The sequence below is a fragment of the Colius striatus genome, chromosome 4 (assembly GCF_028858725.1).
Source record: "Colius striatus isolate bColStr4 chromosome 4, bColStr4.1.hap1, whole genome shotgun sequence".
In the NCBI taxonomy this organism is placed as follows: domain Eukaryota; kingdom Metazoa; phylum Chordata; class Aves; order Coliiformes; family Coliidae; genus Colius; species Colius striatus.
In genome coordinates, this window is record NC_084762.1 from 52550530 (window position 1) to 52570856 (window position 20327).

Below are 20327 nucleotides of genomic sequence, written 5' to 3' on the forward strand. Positions count from 1 at the left end.
TTATCAGCCTGGAGAACCTGCCTAACTGTCTTTAGTGGTTCACTGTAGTTGGTGAGATGTTTTGTGAAGTGCCTACAGAGTTTAGTAGATCACAATCAATCTTCACGTCCTATATGATTTATTCTTGCCTTTGAGACTTGAACCTTCTTTTATATAAGGTGAGACTCTACCACTGTCATTGTATTGCCAAGTATGAGGACTTAACTTTGTCCTTCTTTAAGTGTTAAAACTGTATGTTTTGATTATTTTTCTTTCAATTTCATCAGTTTTAACTGAACAAATTCCATATCTAGGTGTTTCAGTACATCTATTAATGTCTGGTTTAGGATAACGTTAGTTCCTTCTGCACCTCAAGATTCCCAGTTTCCTACCACATCCTGGGATATCTTTTGGCATTGCTGCATCAGAGAAGCATGTGATGTTCCATGTCACTATGCCTGTCTGACAATATATCCTAGCAAGGGTAATGGGAGAAAACAGAGCCTTGTTGACCATGGCCTGCTTTCTTCTTCTGCACCAAGATTCTGTCAGCTGTCTCAAAATGATGACACATTGTGATCACACAAGCTTCTTTAGTCTAATTTGGCATTTCTGTCATTTAGAAATTCCAGACAGGTAAGACCAACAAGAATCTCTTTGGAATTTGGATGTTTTTTAGAGTAGGAAAAGCATCTTAATTAGAGAATTACTTTGGTAATTGTAGAACCAATAATCATAGAAGATGAAGTTGTGAAGGGCTTCAAGGTCACCTTGTCTATTTAGAGTTGAAAATCAGTCATATGCCCCAAATTAATTTTAGTTTTGTGAAATCAATAAAATCACTTGGTAACTTTCATTGCCCATAGGAGCAAGGACTTCATATCCTACTTTAAAAATGGGAGAACTTGGAGAATAAAATGATCGTGAAAAGCTGTCCAATGGGCATTATTTAGAAATCAGATGCATCGTTATCTATTTTTTTCCTGACAGTGAGTAGACAGAAACCATCAGTTTTCTTGTACAGATTAGAATTCTGTATCCATTTAATGATGCTCATTCACATTCTCTGCTTTTGAGTGTATTTTTTTGGACTTATTCTCCGGATTTTTTTTCAGTGGTTTGATGTATCAGTCTTGCAGCAGGCTCATTCTTAGAGCAGTAGTGCTTAATGCATTCTGACTTACTTCATAAATTGTTTCATTCATAATGCAGAGTTTTGAGACATCTTGCAAGCACTCATCTTCTGTTTTAAAAAGAAAAAAATTAGAATAACTTAGTTGGGTGTGCTGTCTAGCTGTGGAATAAGATCAGTAAATCACCATTGAAGGCATTTTTGAGTAAGTTCCTGCTAAAGATATGTTAATACAGTTTTGTTACTGATTTCGAGATGACCCATGACTCCCCAAGTCCTGAAGATGTTCTTGTGTTGCGACCTCTCAGTTGAAGCAAATGTCCTGGTTTTTGCCAAGAAAAGAAAAATCTGTGTAGCCAATTTTGCTACATTGGCAATCCTTGTCAAACAGGTTCTTTGTCTTCCTTTTGTCCAGTTCCTAAGATGCTGTGCTGTCAAGTTGTATTGCATTATTAAACGTCTCCTATCTGTTAAGCATATATCAGCAGAATGGCTGAACAGTTCAGCAAGTGCTCGGGTCTGTCAAGCCAAATTGTAGAAAAGAAAGAGGAAGCGATAGTATAGAGTATGAGCTGGCTTTTATAAGGCTACTAATATTTTAAAGTAATGATGGAGATTCTTGTGGTGATGTGCATTGCTCTGTCCAGAGCATCTGTGCAACTGGAGACTTTGAATATAGATCACAGTACAACAGTGGCCTCCTAGGCAATAGCTGAAGTGCTTTTTCGCAGGTATCCCAGTAGGAAATAATTGATGAGAGGACAGAATAAGGACTGCATGTTTGATGTAGTCCCTCAAATTACTGGGTTAGCAGCCCAGATCTTTATATATATGTCTATATATGTATCAGTATATCTTTCTCATGTCAAGTATTGGATTACAGCCCTATAAGACTGTGCTTTTTTTTTTTTTTAATCTTGCAAATCAAATTCTTCATGGTAAACTACTGTTCCTCCAGTTCGGGGATCAGCTGATTCACTGCCCATTTCCTGTATCATTTAGGGACCTATCTGAGTAGAATTTGTCAATGATAACCAACTCTTAAGTCTTTGTCTTGGACTGATGCTCCTTGTCTTTAGTAAAAGTGTGTTAGTTAATACTGTGATTTCTAGAGCATGGGATCAACTCCCAAAAAAACAGCTAATGAAAGAAAATGGAATTTCTGTTTTAAGATAGCTGGAACACTGCAGTTATCTTACAAAGAAGGATCTTTTCTGCTCTTTGATACAGTATTCCAAATACAGGGAGTCCCATTAAGCAGTTGTGATGTTAAAACATGCTCTTTTTTAGAGTTGTAGAAGTACTTAAGAACTAGAGCTGTGGCTTCTCAAGGTAATTTTGGAGATTTTTATCGATCTATCTGTGCAAGTTACTGCATGCATATATATGCATTGCTGATGATTGTTGCATTTACTAAGTACCTCCACCAGATCTTCTCAGTACCCATGCTGTGATCAACCCTTCACAGTAAATGTTTGATGTTCACTGTAACCATTGTGGTTTAATTTAGCCTCCAGGCCTACAGCAGCAGCAGCACTTGAGAAGACTGCAGAACTCCTGTAGGGCTGTCTGGAGAGTTTTTCAATGAAAGAGATCATAAATGTGGCAGAAGTGACCCAACAGATGCTTGACTAACTGAAGGGTGCAGGATACAATGCTAGAGGTAACCAGTAAGAGGAGTGGGCAGCATGAAAGGCCTTAAGGATAAAGTGAGTATCTGAGCAATCATATGAGCCTTGTGTTTCACGAAGTCCTGAAGGATAATCTTTGATCTGTGAACTACAGGTTGAAAACTTTAGTGGAAAATGGGAAAACTAGAAAAATTTTAAAAATAGAGTATTAGGGTCAAAGTAATTGTTTAAGAATATTTTGTATGGATTTTGGAAGTCAGAGCAGAAAAGGATTATCTTACAGTCTTTTAATCTGTTCAGAAAAAACACGACCAACTAACAACAATGAGAGATATCTAAATATTCTGATCTGTTGAATTAGTTTGACCTGAGTAGGATTTTATTTTTTTTTTCCTTCAGGGACCAGTTAGAATTAGTTTTGTAGATTAGTATCTAATGAAATAATTGTTATGCTGCAAAAGAGAAGACTTCTGTCTCCATTAATTTATAGTTACCTACTTTGCTTGGAGATAGACTGTTTGACACATCAAAACATTCTTATTTTACTGTAATTCTTGAAATCTTTAACACTTCCATTAAATTAAAAACCAACAAAATAGAAAGTCTCTGTGTAGTCAGTTGTAACTGTCCTTAATTAAGACAGACTCTATTTTATTCTGAAATTTTTATGCACTACCTCATTATATTATTGTCTGAGCTGTAGGAGAATATTTCAAGCTACTTAATGTTAAATAAAAAAAATAATGCTCCTTTCTTCATTCTTGGTCAGATCTACAAAAGTGTCTGCCTAGATAACTGAGGTTGGTATTTACATGTGATTGTTGGGAAATTTTTCTGAAAGAGCTGCAAAGAGAATGTGAGGTTTAAGAAAAAATTGAAAATCACTGTACTTGTTTGTTGTTATCATCATTCTTAGAGCTGTTGTGGCAAGAAGCTCCATGTGTTAAAGTGTTGTTACATGTGTGGGTTAATTTTATAGAAAGCTATGGGTGTGGAAGAGTAGAGAAGGGATCTGGGGAAAGCAATCTGGGGATTGCTGTTCTGAAAAAAAAAGAGGTTTTAAGTGGTACATACATACATACATAATAGTTATGAAGCTTATTACTTTTAGTACTTGCATATATTTTCTGGGATTAGTAGAAGAGAATGAGACTGGGTTTGTATCTATTGGCATGTTGAATAGTGAAAAAAGTGTGTGCCTGGGTGATACTGATGTAATCCTGAGGAGAAAAATGGTTTTGCTACATTGGGAAGCAATGAAAAAGAGATGGAGATGTTACTGTACCAAGAAGCTGAACAGCAAATATACTGAAGGGAAGAAAAAAAAAATATTGATGACTGACAAATGGAAGAAATTAAAAAAAAAGCCCCTTTGGAATTCTAGGATGAAATTGCATTTCATTTGTTTGTTGATTTATTTTGCTCCCATTTCGTTTAATTAGATAACAAGCTAAAGTCCCTAAACTTTCATCTTTAAAGTTTGGATTCTTCTCAGACTTAGGGAATGTAAGGACTGCAATGAAACACAAAGATGAAAAAAATTCTGTCTTTCTTCCTCTATAAAAGGCAGGGTCTTTGTCTTGGGAATTAAATACTGTGTTTTGGTTGTTACATTCTGTTCTTGGGTTTTGTGGGGTTTTTTTTGTTCTGTTTTGTTTTTAAGAACAAGTTCCATTAAGGACACTTTTGGCCAAAGAAGTATTGTTGATAAGTAAGCTTTTTGAAATAGTTGAAAAGACCAATCTGGCTTCTGAAATACTTTCTCATCCATTTGGTAGTTAGATCTCCTATTGAAATTTTCAGAATTGGTTTCAGATTATCTTGCCCAGTTTATTTCTAGACCATGTCCAAAAGCCTGACATAATGCTTGAATATAGGACTGTGGCAGTTTTCTTGTTGTGATTCTGGACACCTTGGTTTATTTTTGTTTAAACCTCAGAGGACATAGCATATAAATCTTCTAAATGTAATTTTATGTCTTTTTATGAGATTGTCTGGCACAGTTAAGGAAAAATTGCATTCCTGAGTTTGAACTGTAAGGCTAACCTCATCACTAATTTTTGTTTTTTCAAAGACACTGTATGAGTTCAGAAGTTATACTGGAGAAGCCCAAACTGAGGCAGTGTAACTTTTCCATAACAGTTCTCATTTTTTCTGTTCACTTATTGCTAGCTATTTTAGAAGGAAAGTGGAACATGTAGCTAAAACATGTATTATTATCAACTTTTAAAGCATTAATTTATTTATATGAATTTATTTGTCAGTAGCATTTCCTAGGAGCTGACAGTTTTTACTACTACATTTACTGAGGAAATGTGACTGTTTTATGTATGGTTTCATCCTGGTTTATGTATGTTGGTGTTCATAGGGAAAGAATGAAAACCATGACAGAATGTACTCTGTAACAGTCCTGTTTTACTCTCTCTTGTGTTGCTTCTGTTGGGTTACAGTTACAGACCTGATGGGTAACAGTTGAATCTGTTCAATGTATAGTGAGGAGTCTTAGGATAAGAAATAGGATATGATATGATGTGATATTAAGGACCCTTAAAAATAGAAACTTGCATTGAATGGAAAGCCTAGCTTTATGAGCAGTCTCTGTATTCATATTCCTTTATAAAGTCCTCTGTGATTACTCATTGTTGACTAATTACTTTGTTGTGATTCTGGAGTTTGGTAATGGTGGTTCCATGATGTGTATGGCTGATGGCCATTTGTCACTGTAACTTGGTTGGTGTTTGTCCAGCTTGACTTGGAGGGGTCAGTTAGTCTTCTAGTTCAGAATGATTCCTTCAAGCAAGGTCGAGAGTTTGGAACCACCACAACAATTGCAGATTATCCTGAACATTTTTGAGTTTTTCCCCCATGGGGAAGAAATGTTTTGTAGTTTTGTCTGAGATGTGATTATAAACTGTTGTGTTAACAATCAACATTTTGTCTCCTTACATACTGCAGTTTTGAAGTCACAGTTTGCCTTTCTTCTTTATGGGGTCCTATTGAAGTTGTGTACCATGCCAAGTTATTGCCTCTATTGGTTTAAATCTCTAAGGGAAATCAACATCCAGCTGGTAGACGGTCGTACTGATGAGGACCCATTGATTTTTCTCTTCTATCCACTTACCATCAATAAGAAATGTCCTTAGCTTTCATGATACTTCTTTCCTGCTGTAATGTTGTGCTGTTACCTGACTGGTCTCACTGTCAGAGCTGGTCTTAGTTTCAGATCACATTATATGTGTATGTGATTAACAGCCTGATAAAAATGTTTAAGTCGATACTTGAGAAGCCTAGATGAAGGTAACACTTTGTAGTGAGAGCTTTTTAATAATGTGTTCTATTTGATGTAAACTAATGGTAAAGAATTGTTGTTTTTATCAGAAAATAAAATTCAAGGATTAAAGTTTACCTAGTTTGGCATGATTTAGCAGTATCCAGAAAGTGAGATCATCTCCCATTTTGGGAGAAAAGTAATTCTTCCCTCTTCAACAGAACTTTTGCTTATTATGTTGTGGTTTTTTTCACTACAGTATTATCTGAAGCATTTTCTTTTGTAAGAAGGAGTGGGAAGCATGTAAATAAAATATTTTATGTGCATTTTTCTGAAGTGATGACCTTATGAAAGATTATTAACTTAAATTTAGAATGGTCAGATTATTTTACAAGATCCCTGGGAAGAAAAGAGTATGTAACTTTTTCTCTCAAAACTTGAGGAAAGCTGCCTCTTCTATTCCAAGTTTTGTTTGTATATTTACATACAGATACAAACACAGAGCCCCATCCTATGATCTTTCTAATCTGCCTATATTGTGACAAATGTTTATTAGTAATAGTTGTTAAATAGTGTATGTTTCAAATCTTTAAACGGATGCCACCAAATATCACTGTAAACCAACAGTGTGGACTCAGTTTTGCAATAAATAGTGTATTTAATAGGACAAGTGTGGGTGGACTTAGGTGATGAGTTCGGGGAAAGGACTATACGGAAAGACTGATAAGGGCTGAACAAATAAATGACACAACATGGATATGAGTTAGTGAGCTGCAAAATATTCTCCTATTTTTGAAAATCTTAGATGAGTAATTGTCAACTGTGCCATCTGTAAGTAATGTGGGCTTCCAAACGTATGGCAATTAAAACTGCCTTAGCGTCCCACTTCAGCTCTGTATTTTGTTCTGTGTACAAGTCAGTACTGAAGACTAATCTCTTATGACGTTAATCGTCTCACGAGGAAAGACAGAATAAATCACGGTAGCCCTTCATCTCTTCACTCATGGAGATAAATGCCATAACACGATGGCTGATCTTTGTTATGACACTAACCATTATATATTTAACAGAGACAGCAAAATCCCACTGACAGTTAACAAAAGAATTTGCTCTTTATACATTCTATGAGAAGGCTGTATTTCTTTAGCTCAAAAACATGTCTTACAATATCTGCTCTCAGAGCAATTGAAGCAATAGATCTGGATTGTGCCAGTGAACTCTATTCTGTACACCGTGGTGTCATGATTCAGACTAATGAAAACTGATGTGAAATAATTGTGCAAGCTTTGGAAGGAAAAAACTGCTTAACACCCAAGGATCCTTAAGACCTCTTTTAACTATCCATTCTGACCAGACTTTAAAACAAACTTTAACTTCTTTAAAACAAATAAGGAAGCAAACAACCTACCCTTCCAAATCCCAACCCACCAAACTCCAAACAAACCCAAAGCTTTCATCATTTTTCATTTTGTGGAGATTTGATTTTTCCATTTTGCCTCCAGTACTTGAACAGATTTGCACAAGGAACTAAAAGTGGATTCTTGTTGTGAATGCAAGAGACTTAATTTTTCCAGCTTTATCACTTTCTGTACACTTGGGAATTTATTTCTATTTTTTTTCCCATGCGTTAGACACATTGTGGCCTTTCTGAAATAAAATTACAAAGAGATATTAGTAATTTTCTGCCTCTCTGTTTGCTAATTAATTTGAAGGGAGTGATGTTGTGTGTCATTCTGAGTAAACAATGGAGTTGTGATGTTTATGGACTTCCCTTGTGACTTATGGATCCACGCAACTTATACTAGTTTTTCTCCTAAGCATCAAAATGTGCCATAAATTTCATGAGGTAGTTTCGTGCCATCTATCTGACAGAATTAAAATGTAAGTACAGTTTCATGTTAGTTGTTGTTAATCATATTTTAGTTACATGGATAGATGTGCTTTTGAGTTGGTTGAATATATTCATGGTATGTCAGTGGAGTCAATATCAGTTACAGCATGAAACTCACGTTTTAGTGGGTGAATTCTACATGGATGAAATACTTAAGATGGCTGAAACTAATATGTAAGAATATTTAGGTAGAACGCATAGTTTAAAGTATTTAATTTGTATTGTGATATCGTTTCTCCACACCTCCCACCCCCACCCTTGTTTTTTTGTTGTTTTCTTTTTCGCCTTCTGGAAATCTTAGGTCTGTATCTTTAGGACACTGTCTAACAAGATAAGCTTTGATAATAAAGCAATGGCAAGAAAAACGGCATAACTGTCACCTCATGTTAAGTTTGGTACATTCAAAGAGTAGCCAGTAGGAATTTTATTTCTCACATTAAAAGTAACTCTTACACGTTACATTTGCCTCAGGAAATTAAGCGATGAAAGCTTTTAAAACACACACATACTCGTTCTCTCTGTTGGTATTTCTGGGACATTTTAGTCTTCATATTTTTTTTTTTTTTAATTTTGCTATGTTGAAACATAAGTTATACAGCAAACCTTTCAGTATCTCAGAAAGAAAAAATTGTTATCAGCTTTCAACAGAGAAAACAGCATGTATGGAAAAGAATATGTTTGGGGTTTGGTGCTTCTTAGTTTGTTTTTATTCTTGTATCCTTAATAGTGATAAATTTATTGACACTGATGGTAGTTCTTTCCTTTGTTATGTGTAATGTAAAGGCAGCTGACAGGGCTCTCAATATCCATTCAGCTCCATTAGTTCCAGTCACCTAAGCATGGCCTCTCTTCATTTAGTACATGTGTAGGTGTGAAAGGGAAACTTTTATCCCTGCTGGAATTAGAGGCATTTCAGGATCATGGCCTGTATGATCACCAATGAGTGCAGATTTCAGCAATGTTTTTGGGTGGCAGAGTTGTGTTTTACTCCTGGCCCCTTATCTGGAATAATGATTCATAGCTATGACCCATATTTTTCAGCTGGATGCACTGATAAGAAATTGAAACTCCTACTCTAAAATAAATAGGCAGAGAATATGATCTGCAAGCCACAGGAGGTTCACAATAAAATTTATCCCGTCAGCACCTGAGAGCTACAGTGTACTTCTAGCTAGCTCTGTGTATTGGTTTTGGGGAACCCATGGCAATAAGCTGCATGTGTGTGGATGCGCTAATGTTTCAGAACATAGAGGACATCCGAGTGGAGAGTGTGGGAGTGTGCTGTGGTAAGGACAAGGGAAGAAACGTATTTCAATAGGGATGGAGAAAGGTGGGAGATACGAAGGTAGGGGTATTGCAACACCTGTGAAGATGAGTATCTCTTTGAGAGAAGAGAAAGGCTGGGCAGAGTGAGGGGTAACGGGGTAATGTGATAGAAAACAAGAAGAGATGGCTTTGCATGGCTAAGCAGAAGCCTGGAATTGAGTAGTCACTTTAGGTTCAAAGAATCTTAGAGGTTGGAAGGGACCTCTAAAGATCATCTAGTCCAACCCCCCGTTCCAAAGCAGGATCACCTAGAGTAGGTCACACAGGAATTCCCAATTTAGCATCGTCAGCAAAATTGCTGACAGTACCCTCTGTTCCGTCATCAAGGCCATTAGTCAATATATTGAACAGCACTGGTGCCAGCACCGACCCCTGAGGGACTCATCTAGATACAGACCTCCAACTAGACCCTGCCCCATTGATCACCATTCTCTGTCTTCTTCCTTTCAATCAGTTAACAATCCACCTCACTACCTGATCATCCAGCCCACATTTTCTCAGTTTTGCCGTGGGAGATGGTGTCAAATGCTTTACTGAAATCAAGATAAATTTTGAGAATATGGATTCTACATCCCTTGAACAAGTCCTTGCTAGTGATCCTGCTGCTGATAATGGAACCCATACTGAGGTAGCAGGCTTGACATCCTTCTCACTGGAATATCTTTGATCCTGACCTTACAGAAATCTGATACGATTCTGCATGCTCACTGGGTTCATCCTCTTACAGTCACCAAGTTGTTTATGGATTTGTGCTGACAGAACCTTTAAATTAAAGTTCCTGGTTGCTCGGACAGGCTGATTGCATTAGTGAAGAGAGAAATACAAAGGTTTCCTTTTGTTTCAGTATGTCAGACCAGATCAATAAGTTATTATAAGTCACTTGTTTAGGGTTGAAAACTTTACCCTGTGTTCTCTTATGTGATGTATGAGACCACTAGCAATGGCAAGATTTCATTGCTGCTACAGCTTGTGCCTTTTAAAGGAATAACACAATGGTATGTTTCATTTTAACTGAATTGTTATGCAATTTCTTTTTAATTCAAAATGTCAAGTGTACAATTTATCTGGAATTTCCAAAGCACTTTTGCTGTCTTTCTATCTGTTTAAATTATGACATTATCAATAGATGTTAAGAAAAACCAATAAAAGATCCAGACATCTTGGAACAAGCCTCAAACAACTCAGAGCAATGGAATGAACCAAATCATTTGGTTTGTTTCTTGCTTTTTTCCTTTCATTCAGTGTTTTAGGAGATAATGTCTTATGCATCTGGCAGATTAGCAAAGTTAGGTGGTTTCATACTGACTTGCAAACAAATTCTGTCACAGAAATTCTCTTGCAGGAGACACCCTCCCAGTAGTTCCCTGTAGTTGATGTTAAAGAAGCTGTAAAGTGCTTTTGACTGAAAGAGGGATAGAGAAAGTGGGGCTTGGGTGTACTTCAAACTACTTGAGCTCTATAGATCAGTAGCATTACCTCTGAACCTAAAATAAAGGTGTGGACTAGCAAGCATGTACATAGCTGATGTTAAAACTTAGTTTAATGAATTTCAGCAAGTTTAGGTATTTTTATGTGTTGTTTTCTTGTGTATGTTACATATGCGTTCATTTCCTTGCTTGATTTTACTTTTCTTTCCTATCTGTAGTAAGGCCTGTAATATAGAGAGAGAAATTAATAGTATGGAGCATACTATGAAAGAAACATCTTATGAAATACATTTCCTTCTGCTCAGATTTTATAACTCCCTGTTGTAACTGCAGCTGCTCAAACACAAAAGTCCTACCAGGAGAATTATTACTGGTGTTTCAGTTTCTTTTAGTTATTTAACCCTTGAAAACTACTCTTTACCTTTTTTCTCTTAAGCATCATCATCAAGAACGCCATGAATATATATCTGAGAACTTATGTTAAAATGGATTGTAGCATATCTTCCCTTATTTTTAATCTATCTTCCCTCTTTTTCATGTATCATGTACTCTCCCTCCTCTGGATCTTCTTGCAATGTTCTCTTCACCCATCTCAATGTGCTCCCTTTCCTCCCCCACTCTGTATCCTACCCTTCTAACCATTTGCCCCTCTTTCTTCACACAAAGGGCTTTGAACTTTTACTAGGCTGCTGATAATTCCCCAGTGACTAAAGCCGTTAATCAAAAATGAATACAAAAGATTTGAGTGGGGCATTTCCCACAATAGAAGTCGATCCTCCTGTTAACCTCACACAAGCAGCTGGAAAAGACAATGCTGGTTTTTTTCCAGGACGCTGTTCTTGTGCCCTGTTTGGGACTCCATCTTTCAATTTATTAGTTTAGTAAAGGGTGGCTAGAAAATATATTTTCTGCTTAGGAGAAAGAAAGTTAATTTTCTGTTCTATTATTCACCTCACTGTCTTTGGGCAGTAAAGGTCTTGTATTGTGTAGCACAGCCTGACTTTAGTTTGACTGTTGAGTAGGAGCACTGGCAACAACCACTGTTCTGCTTTCTCCTCCCAAATTGTTCAAATAATGTTCTAAAGAGAAATGCTTCAGTTTGTGAGTGGTGGCTCAGCCTATATTTTGACCAAACAGATGCGATAAAATGATCCTGGTTTTTGTCAGCTCTCTGACAGTCAGGTCCCTGAGTGTAGCTTCCAGAAACGGAAGAGACTTTGACTGGTTCTAGCTCACTGTACTCTGGCCACGCAATCATCGGCAAGCCCACTAGACTAATCTGTTCTCTGCTTTTAGAGAACAGCACATTATGAGACCACGCCTGGTTCTTGTTTAGAAGAATCTTTTTCTATCAGTATAGTAACTGATGCCTGCAGGAGTAGTGGCTGCTTCTCTTGCAAATCTGCCCACTTTCTGCAGGAATGTTTGTGGGTGGCAAGAAGGCCGACTTTCTAGTTTGCATTTCCTTGTGCCATCCCCTCTTCTTGTGTTCCCTCCGGTGGCTGACATGCAAACAACTGAACGTCTTTGATTAAGGTAGTTGCACACAGTTGTATATATAAAACTAATAATTTCATCAGTTATGTAGAGGTTCTTGTTTTGTAGGTGAGCTAAAAGTTTAGGATTTCTCTCTTAGGCAGAGCTAGGAGTCTTGACTCTGCACTGATTTTCTTACTAACAGATAACCTGAAAGTGTTCATTCCCCAGTGTGACAGCTGATTTTTTTATTTGAGCAGTTCTTGATGCACAGAACATGAGAGATGCCATGGTGAGGAAAGGAATTTGGATTTCTTCTTGTCCCATATAGATGATCTGAACATGGGAATGTATGTATTTGTGGCATCTGATCTGTTATCTCTGAAGTTAGGGCTCAATAGTGTAGGTGATACAAATGTGTCAGGCTGCTGCCATTTACTGGGAGGTTTGATTTTAACTGTGCTTGGTAGGATCTGAGTCATCTCCTTTTAGAGCCATTAACCAGGGTTCGAATTAACACAAAGAATGTATTCAGTGCAATGACTACTTCTCTCCTCTTCCAGATTGTCCTGATGGGTATCACATTATTTGTCCCAGTTACTTAGCTGCTGTCCCTTTTTAAGGCTGTGGTTGAACGGTAGGAATAAATAGAGCATATTTGATCCTCTGTGATAGAGGTTGCAGTTAGTGTGAACCATGTTTCTGCCTTTGTCCTTCTTAACAAAATACTTTGAAACAATCATACTATTCATGACAGTATTTTGGCATGTTTTAATGTCAGCATTATTAGTCACTGCCCAGATACGATATGAGTGTTGGTGGATGGAGTGGGAGTAAAGAGAAGGATATTTGCAACAGATAAAGACTTCTTAGACTGACGTGCATTACTTTTTCCGACCAAGAAGTCTATGACTTAAGTATGTTACTGTATTTTAGTATTTTATTTGCCTTAAGGCACAGTTACTTTGAATTTCTAATATTATTTTTAAAAGTCTTAGAAATGCAAAAGTGTTTGCAGACTTTTAGCAGTGTTAATGATGAGATACAGAGGCAAGAGACACTAGTGCAATTATCAATTCAAAGTATTAATTAGCTCACAGAGTCTTAAATAATACTCTGGTGCTGTTTTCCATAACTGGGGGAAGAAAATGAGATTTTTATTATCTTACTGTGATAAATGATTAGGTTAAGGTTGGGGAGGGAGTGGGAAGGGGATGGTGAGAGGGGCAGAAAAAATCCTTACTAAGATTCTCTGCTAAACTAATCTTCATTCTGATAAAAAAAACTTAATCGGGTACACAGTAACAGGATTTCCAACTTAAGAAGTATTTGAATTGGAGAATTAATACTTTTCAGTTAGGGTATGAACAGTGCTTTAAATTACAGGCTTTAAAGGGTTTAAAGGGCTAGATGAACAGAGTTAAGTTCATGGGGTATATGAACTGCAGCCCACACTACATGTCCGGTGTGAAACAAGTCCACACAGTGGGCAACTGTTTGCTCCAGTGCTTTCTGCCTGTGTAACATACTCAGCATTTCAGTTTGTCATTATACCCTGAATGTGTCCGCTTCATATTGTGGTATTTGAATCTGCCTTGTGGGTTGGATTAAACTTTCTGTAGCAGTGTTACGCATCCTGCTTGTTGTTTCATTGTTGTTTGGTAAAGATGATCTTCCATATCCAAATGTCTGGCCATTGTTTCCACAACGAGTTCAGTGCAGCTTCCTCAGCACAAACTGCTCTCCCTTCTCCCATTGTCCAGAACGGGGTGACTTCTGATGTTTTCATAGATTTATTGTTTCTTCCTATTATTGTCAGTCACGTGGTAATACTTGGACATTTTACTGACTTTATAGAGTAGGATGTGATTTCATAGAGGAGGGGACAGGGCTACCCAAATTTTCTCAATTGCAGGGAGGAGCTGCCCAGGTGTGCTGAGGGACCTGTACTCAGGAAGAGAAACAGGGAATCCTCCACAGTGAGTAATGCCACTTTCAAGTGCACACAGTTTCCTTCATAGCCGTGTCCAGTACAGTGTAGTTTCCTCTCCTGTCCTCTCCAGTTTGCCCTCTGGAACATTCACAGTTCAGTTATCTTCTTTTCCATTTATTTTGGTGTATTCTTATTTTACCTTGTCCTTTGTCTTCTTCACGAAAGGTAAAATTTTCATTTTTGTCTCTTCACACCATTAATCTTTTCTCATCCTAGTCTTAATCTTTACGTGCATCTTGTCATTTTTCCCATATGTCGTGATGATTCTGTCACTAATATATCGTATCATTTCTCCTCCCTTGCCATGCAATGGCCTTTTTCCCAGCCCTACATAGTTCCTTCCATCCTTACTGAATGCCATACTCTTTCCTGCTCCCTCGTCTTTCTCCTTCAAATCACCTTCCGGTTTTCCTTTCCTGATAGGTCCCTTTTGAATCTTGTCTATTGATGTACATGAGATAAGCTCAGTTCAACTCCCAGACCTTTCTAGTGCAGCCGTCACTTCTGCATTTTCCTTTGTGGAACTGAAACATAAAGGATACGAAGCTCATCCATAACAGAGAACCAAAGGATTTGGTAAACTCTGTTTTGACTGTGAAAGGGAAGAACAGGCAGTAATTCAAAACTACTAAATGGCAGAAGAGGGCTGAGCTGGTCAAGTTGTAGTGAGCAGGGAGGCTTTGACTTTAGATGGGCTGCTTGAATTACAGCCCTAGCTAGCACCCTTCACAGTTTGATGATTTGTGTGATAGGATGTGGTGGTTTCCTAGTTCCCAGTGGGCAGGTATCTACATAGCGGTAGCTACTTTCACAATGACCATCATTTGGTAATTACTAGAGAAAAGCTCAGGACTGGATGAATTTGAAGATCAATCTGATTTTTTTTTTTTTATCCAGGGCAGAAATTCAGTATCTGAAATATCTGGCTGGGATATGTTGTCAAGATGCTCTGGGAAGCTTGATTGCTGTGGCCTGTGCTGCACCTTCTTCTGTTGATTGAAAGGTTTCATTTTCCAAGGCTGTCAATCTGGCACTTTACACAAGCAAAAGAGTGGCTGTTTGTTTAACAGCTTAAAACTGATTGGGACAAAAAAGAACTGGAAAACCAGAAAAATCTGTACAAGATGGTTGCATCTGGAAAGAGGAGTGGGTTACTTTGTGCTCAATTGGAAAAGGCAAAGGAGTGGAAAACTCTGCTGAACTGGAAAATTATACTGCACTCTGTCATGTAGCATCTTGTGTGCTGTGACTGTTATGACTGCTTCATTTTTCATTGTTTTTAGAAGCAAAAAGTATCTTAAATTTTAAACCTGTCTCTGTCAAGTCTGACAGTATCTCCTATTCTACAAATGTAATGTTTTAGCCAGTTTTATTCTTGAGGTCATGACAAAATCTAAGTATAGAATATTCATATGACCTCAAGTAGTTCCAAAGTAATAATAATAATAATAAAAACTCTCTCTTTTTTTTTTGTTTGAGTTTTGGGTTTTTGTGTGTGTGGGGTATTTTGCTTTTGTTTTTATTTGGTTTTTTTCTCCCTCCTGTCTGACAGGAAGTCGGTTGCTGTGTTGTAAAATTAGTTGCATAGTTCAAATCCTTTATTTGGAATCCAGTGAGATTTTTTTCCCAGGCATGTGTAGCAGATGATGCACAAAAGCAGCAAGTAAATCTTATTCTTGCTGCAGTTTGCTGATTGTATCTGGTCTTCCAACAGACAGAGGACTACAGTCTCAACGCTACTGTTCCCTGACTTTCACGAATGACTACATAAAACCTGCATGATCACATAACCTTTCAAATTCACGGGGCAGCTGTGTCTTGTCACTTAAACATTTATTATTTCTTTTCAGGCACTGGAAAAGTACCCCAACTCACCAATGACTGCAAAACAAATACTGGAAGTCATTCAGAAAGAAGGGTTAAAAGAAACAAGGTCAGTGTTTGTGTTCTGTATTTTTGCTGTCTCTTTGAAAACCATCTGGACTGACTACTTGATAGGTCTTTTAGTGACCTGCAGATGAAAACTTGTTCAGGAAGTAAAATAAGTTGAGGAAAAACTGGCTGATGGTTGGAGATTTATTTTTCTCCAAATATTAGTAAAAAATTTCTATTATAATAAATTGTTTTAATGCTTGTGCTGTTTGTAAGCAAAGGGAATCTAAAATCTAGAACAAGAGAACTTTAAAACTTGTATAGAAGAGTAGCGGCATATTATGTCTATTACTTCTGAGTTTATTCTGGTGAACTAGAAGTAACTATGGGACAGATTTTTACTGAATTCACTGCAGTTCTTAAGAAACAGAACACTGCATGATTATTTGCAATGAGTAACCATGCACTGCTTTGTTGGTAGCCATGTAACAGGCTTATAATAGCTGTGTTTTTGTAAAATTGCAAGAGGTGGTATGAAAGTAAAAGTTGAATTTACCATCCTTGACAGATATAAAATGCTTTAGTTCCTGTCAAGAAATTACTTCAAGTATATTTGGCAATGATGCCAAGGAAACAAGGGAATGAAAATTTTTTTAAATGAATGTCCAAATGTATGCTGTGCTGCAACAATTTGCATACGGCAACAACAAAAAAGCCAGAAAACCCAACTTTGAAAATCTGGTTTTATTAAGATACTGTTTTTCACAGCAGTGAATAGATGGCTTTCTTCTTCCTACGTCTTGTGATATGAAGGAACTGCATGGAAGAGGCTCACATGCCTGATAATAACATTTCTTCGTAATTTAAAAAAATTCCTGTTTCAGTGAAGAGTGAATTAATAAAATTTTGTGTGCAAAACCTATGGGAGGGAATGAAGGCAGTGTTTTTATGATTTGAATATAGAAAATGAGGAAGCCCTTTTTAGTTGATGCAGAATGAATCATAAAAAGAAATATTACTTGAAAGAGGTTCAAAGCTAGATCTTCTTTCATTTCTTCAGTTAGTAAGAAACTAGGAGATGCAGGGAGATAGGAAGGAAATTCAGATTAATTCTGGTTTTTTGTTCATGGTATGGTATGTGCAGATATGTCTGAGTGTGTAATAAATTGCAGGAAGCCATATGTGGTCATGAATATCTAGATAACTGAGAAAGATAAAATGCGATGTTCTTCACTCTTTACTTGAAACATTGTACTACATCGTAGACTAGGTCATGCTAAACTGATTTGCCTAAAAATTCTAAACTCTACAATCATAAAACCGAAATATGTTTATTCCATGTTGATTCTTTTTTTTTTTTAAATCTCTTCTCACTTTTGATTTAATGTAAAAGTTTCTGCTACACTTTAACTAGGCACAAACTGGCAGTTATCTGAGTGCCTGACTCTTAAAAGGAGCCAATAAGGTATTTGACTTGATACATGTACTTGTTGTACCCATAAGTAAAACTTATGGTTTTACTTGTTTTCAGTCTTTAGAGTATACCATTTACTTCATCCAGCTCTGAATTTCTTTCAATACCTTTCTGCCAATATCATACCTTTGCCATTAGTTGAGATGATCATAGATTCATTTGGCTTGGAGAAGACCCTTAAGGTCATTGAGTCCAAGCACTAAGCTAATGCTGCCCAGCCCACTACTAAACTGTGTTTCTAAGTACCTCATCTACACATCTTTCAAATATCTCCGAGGATGATGAATCTACCATCTCCCTGGGCAGCCTGTTCCACCATCTAGCAACCATCTCAGTGAAGGAGTTTTTAGGTAAGAAATCTAAATCTCCTCTGGTGCAAGTTGAGTGCATTTCCTCTTGTCCTATCACTTGTCACTTAGGAGAAGAGATTGACTCCCACCTCACTACAGCCTTCTTTCAGGTGATTGTAGAGAGTAATTATGTCTCCTCTCAGCCTCCTCCAGGCTAAACATGTCCCAATTCCCTCAGCTGCTCCTCATAAGACTTGTTCTCTAGACCCTTTACCAGCTTTGTTGCCCATCTCTGGACACACTCCAGCACCTCAGTGTGCTTCTTGTGGTGAGGATCTCAAAACTGTACACAGTATTTGAGGTGCGACCTCAGCAGCACCAAGTACAGGGGGACAATCACTTCCTTGGTCCTGATGGCCACACTATTTCTGATACAGACCAGGATGCCATTGGCCTTCTCGGCCACCTGGGTACATACCTTGCTTATGTTCAGGTCCTTTTCCTCCAGGCATCTTTCCAGGCACTGTTCCCCAAACTACAAGACATTGTTGCCTGGGGTTGTTGTGGCTCAAATGCAGAACTCAGCACTTTACCTTGTTGAACCTCATCCAGCTGGCCCTGACCCATCACTCCAGCCTGTCCAGGTCCCCCTGAAGAGCCTTCCTGCCCTCAAGCATATCTATACACCCTCTTTTTCTGATCTCTGTGCTGCAGCCAACTAAAATGAGCAAGGGCTGTAAATTTCTGATATACAGTCACTTAGTCATAAGCCATAGAATGTCACCAGCATGTTTTATTCTGTATTGGTTTGTGTCTTCTTCAAGTCTGAACTTGTACTAGCAATGTGTTACTACTAAAGTATATGGTTTTCTATTGATTTTCATTGTCAGTAGAACCTTGGCAGTCTTAAATGAAGTTCTTCAAAAATTCTTGTCTCTACTGTTCCATATATAGATGAATGAGATTCATTGGCTCAGTCATTTTTCAAATATATTGCAACATTAATTAATCTAAAGCTTTTTGCTGTGGTAGTAAATCTGAATGAATAACGTATGATTTTCAGCAATCTCATTGTCATTATGTGTAATCTTTAAAAAGACACTGTCAGGCTATTCAGCCCTTTCTTTGCTTGCAATAAAGGCATCAAGTGTCACTTTTTTTTAATTATTATTATTACTCAAATAGTTAAATATAATAGGAGGAAAAAATCCAAAGTTACAAAGCAGGTATATGTTAGAAATAAAAATGTACTGACATGTCCTGACAGAGATTATATAACTACCCAATTTCCTATATCTTGGGGATTGTACAGGTCAATTTTTGGTTTTTAAGTAACTTTCCTGTTACGATGGTTGGTTGGAAAATAGTCAGTGGGCAGACAGTTCTTTTGCTACCTCGAAGGAATAAAAACTTTAAAGGCAAACATTTTCGGGGTATAGAAAATATATGTGTGGGTTTTTTTTTTTTTTCTGGGGATAGAGGGGGAGGAGGGAGAAGTATTTGTTTCATAGTCATCCCAACAGTCTCGGGCACTGGAATTTCCTTACAAAGAAGATAGATGGCGGATCACTCCAGTGCATGATGCTCTGGATTTTCCTCCCTAGCATCAACTGTCCTGTTCTTCTGAAAACAATTCCCCATTCCATTGTAAATCTCTAGACTTGCAATCTACTGGTTATGAAATGATTTCGCTAGTGTAACATAGACTACTAGTGAGAGTATGATCCACTTCAGCCTCCGTGCACTTTTGGTACTGTCCTGCTGACTTGCTAGCTATTCTCAATCTTGTATTTCTGCTGTTATTTATTCCTGTTAAGGTCTAGAATTTCCCTTACTGAATTGTATTCAGGTCTTTTGCACAAAGTTTCTCAAATTAAGTTTGCTTTAACGTGGTGCTTGCAGCCCTTCCAGTTTAATCTCCTCTGCTTATTAGAACTTGTTTCCTTCTGCGGCATCATATTTCTCTTCATTGCTTATGAAAGTAAACAGTGTCCAAAGGCACACAATACCTACTGATGCTTCTCTACAAGGACTACTACAATGCCATAATTAATATTTTGATAGATTTGAAGTAGTTTCTTCTTGACAGGTCTATGTATTATTCAACTTCTTATCTGCTTGATACTTCCAAATTTTTATTCCATATTGGGGGAAATGAAACACATGAATATATAATATTTAATATAATATATATTGAATATGCAGTTACTGCCTCTCTGCTTTCTTGGCCCTGCCTTTTTTTTCATTGTTTAAAAGCTAGTCATTAGGTGTTTGCTAGTCTTTTGGAATCACAGCTATCCTCCACAAATTCTTAGAAATGACTGTCGGTATTCTGCTACTAGTCTTGTTAGCCATAAATACTTTATGGTGAATTTCCACAGATTTAATTGATTTGAGATCATCTAGTTTATTTAATTATTATCTAATCAATTTTTTCTATGTTTATTCTTGGTATTGGGTTTACTAGCTCTCTAATCATAGACACCTTTCTAATTAGATGTCAACAAAGGAAATACAAAAACATTCCTATGCTTTTGGTGTAAGTGCTTAATACCACCCCTTCATGGA

The 20327-nt window shown here is 37.2% G+C and overlaps 1 protein-coding gene across 1 annotated transcript in view; it reads left to right on the forward strand.

Moving 5' to 3' along the window:
* Positions 1 to 20327, forward strand: part of ASXL3 (ASXL transcriptional regulator 3) — a 136512-nt gene that overhangs the window by 8635 nt on the left and 107550 nt on the right. The window contains exons 2-3 of the mRNA XM_061995876.1: positions 15974 to 16056; positions 16157 to 16159. Of these exons, the coding sequence (XP_061851860.1) occupies positions 15974 to 16056; positions 16157 to 16159 (86 nt within the window). The remainder of the gene's footprint in view (positions 1 to 15973; positions 16057 to 16156; positions 16160 to 20327) is intronic.